The following is a 1,592-nucleotide window of genomic DNA, read 5'->3' on the forward strand; positions in this document are numbered from 1 at the left end:
AAAGAGGCCACTTTCTAGGATTTGCAAGAACAACTGAATCAAGATTGGAAGGATGCAAATCTTGAGGGAGATATATCCTTCAAGGATTATGTTGAACTCCAGATGAAATGCTCAGGCGGTAGAAGTCGTGGCTACTACAACTATGATATCAAACACAAGGTTGGTAAGATTAATTTGTCATCCTTTGATGGGATCGAAGCAACCTCGGCATGAGATTGGGTACAAAAAGTAGATACCTACTTCCAGCTCAACCCGATGCCTAAAGATGAAGCTATCAAATTTGCAGTACTTCACCTGGAAGGAGTCGCTCATGAATGGTGGCATCATGGAACGGTCACCCTCGACCATGATCAAATAACTTCATATGCAGAATTCACGGAGAGGCTTATAGATCGTTTTGACGGAAAGGACCCAGAACTCAACTTCAAGGAACTAGCTATAGCCGAATTTCACTTTGGTTCTATTGCCACTATAAGCTCATTTGAGTAATCACACTCAGCAGCATCTGATACAATAGGCATATCATCATGCTGATCTGAAAAGTTGTAATTCTCACCAATAGCTCTTAGCAGATGGTGAACCTCATGCATAGAAGGCCTCTCCTTGTCTGGAGAAAGAACACAGTTAGTAGCCACTTCCAGAACTTTTGTACAGGCTCTGCATCATATTCCCTGCCAACCAAATCTTTGTCGATGGTTTCCTGAGCATTACCATGTTTTGAAAGATTACTGATCCAATCTACTAAATTACCCTTGAAACTTTCATGTACATTTTCAACTTCAACAGGTTTCTGCCTAGTAACCAACTCTAGAAGAACAACCCCAAAACTAAAGACATCCCCCTTCAAAGTGGCAACCAAGGTGCGCATGTATTCTGGCGCTACATAACCCAAATCGCCAAAATCACCATTGACAAATATGCTAAGATGGGTCTCTAAAGGATTTACCAACCGAGAAAGCCCAAAGTCTGTTATCCTCGGTTCATAATATTCATTCAATAATATACATTTAGAACTTACATTGCTATGGATTACCCTAGGGTTGCAGCTATGGTGAAGCCAAGCCAATCCTCTAGCTGCAGCAATTGCTATTTTTAACCTTTTGGGCCAATCTATACTATTACCATCTGGCTCAACAACATGAAGTTTTTCGTCCAAGGGTCCATTAGGCATGTGCATGTAAACTAGAAGCTTCTCTCCTTTTGCAACACAGTAGCCAAAAAGTGGAACCAAATTTCTGTGACGCATTTGCCTAGAGTAATCATTTCAGACTTGGATTTCTTGTTAGTCTGTGCAGATGGTTGCAACCTTTTGATTGCTAATAGAGAACCATCGGTCTTTCCGTTCACTTTGTTCGACTTACATACAGGCTCGCTGGGACGTTGTAGCTGAAGCAGTACATAGCACAACTGGCAACATTAAATGAAATTTACTGCTATTTATTAGCGGCAATCTTTCACCCTTCGATTTGATAGAAGGCAAATGCCCGGTGACTTGAAAATGGTTTTTTAGCTAGCTACTGCAATCAATAAGGAATAAAATTGTTTTCGGGCGTGAGACAATTTTTCGATCCAAAATTCTCATACAATAAATT

General features: G+C 40.6%; 1 protein-coding gene across 1 annotated transcript; it reads right to left on the bottom strand.

Moving 5' to 3' along the window:
• Positions 1-565: 565 nt before the first annotated feature.
• On the bottom strand, positions 566-1,246 carry LOC131079106 (probably inactive leucine-rich repeat receptor-like protein kinase At5g48380). Its single transcript, XM_059219339.1, has one exon. The coding sequence runs from the start codon at positions 1,244-1,246 to the stop codon at positions 566-568; it is 681 nt and encodes a 226-aa protein (XP_059075322.1).
• Positions 1,247-1,592: the final 346 nt, after the last annotated feature.

Source organism: Cryptomeria japonica, chromosome 4 (genome assembly GCF_030272615.1).
Source record: "Cryptomeria japonica chromosome 4, Sugi_1.0, whole genome shotgun sequence".
Classification (NCBI taxonomy): domain Eukaryota; kingdom Viridiplantae; phylum Streptophyta; class Pinopsida; order Cupressales; family Cupressaceae; genus Cryptomeria; species Cryptomeria japonica.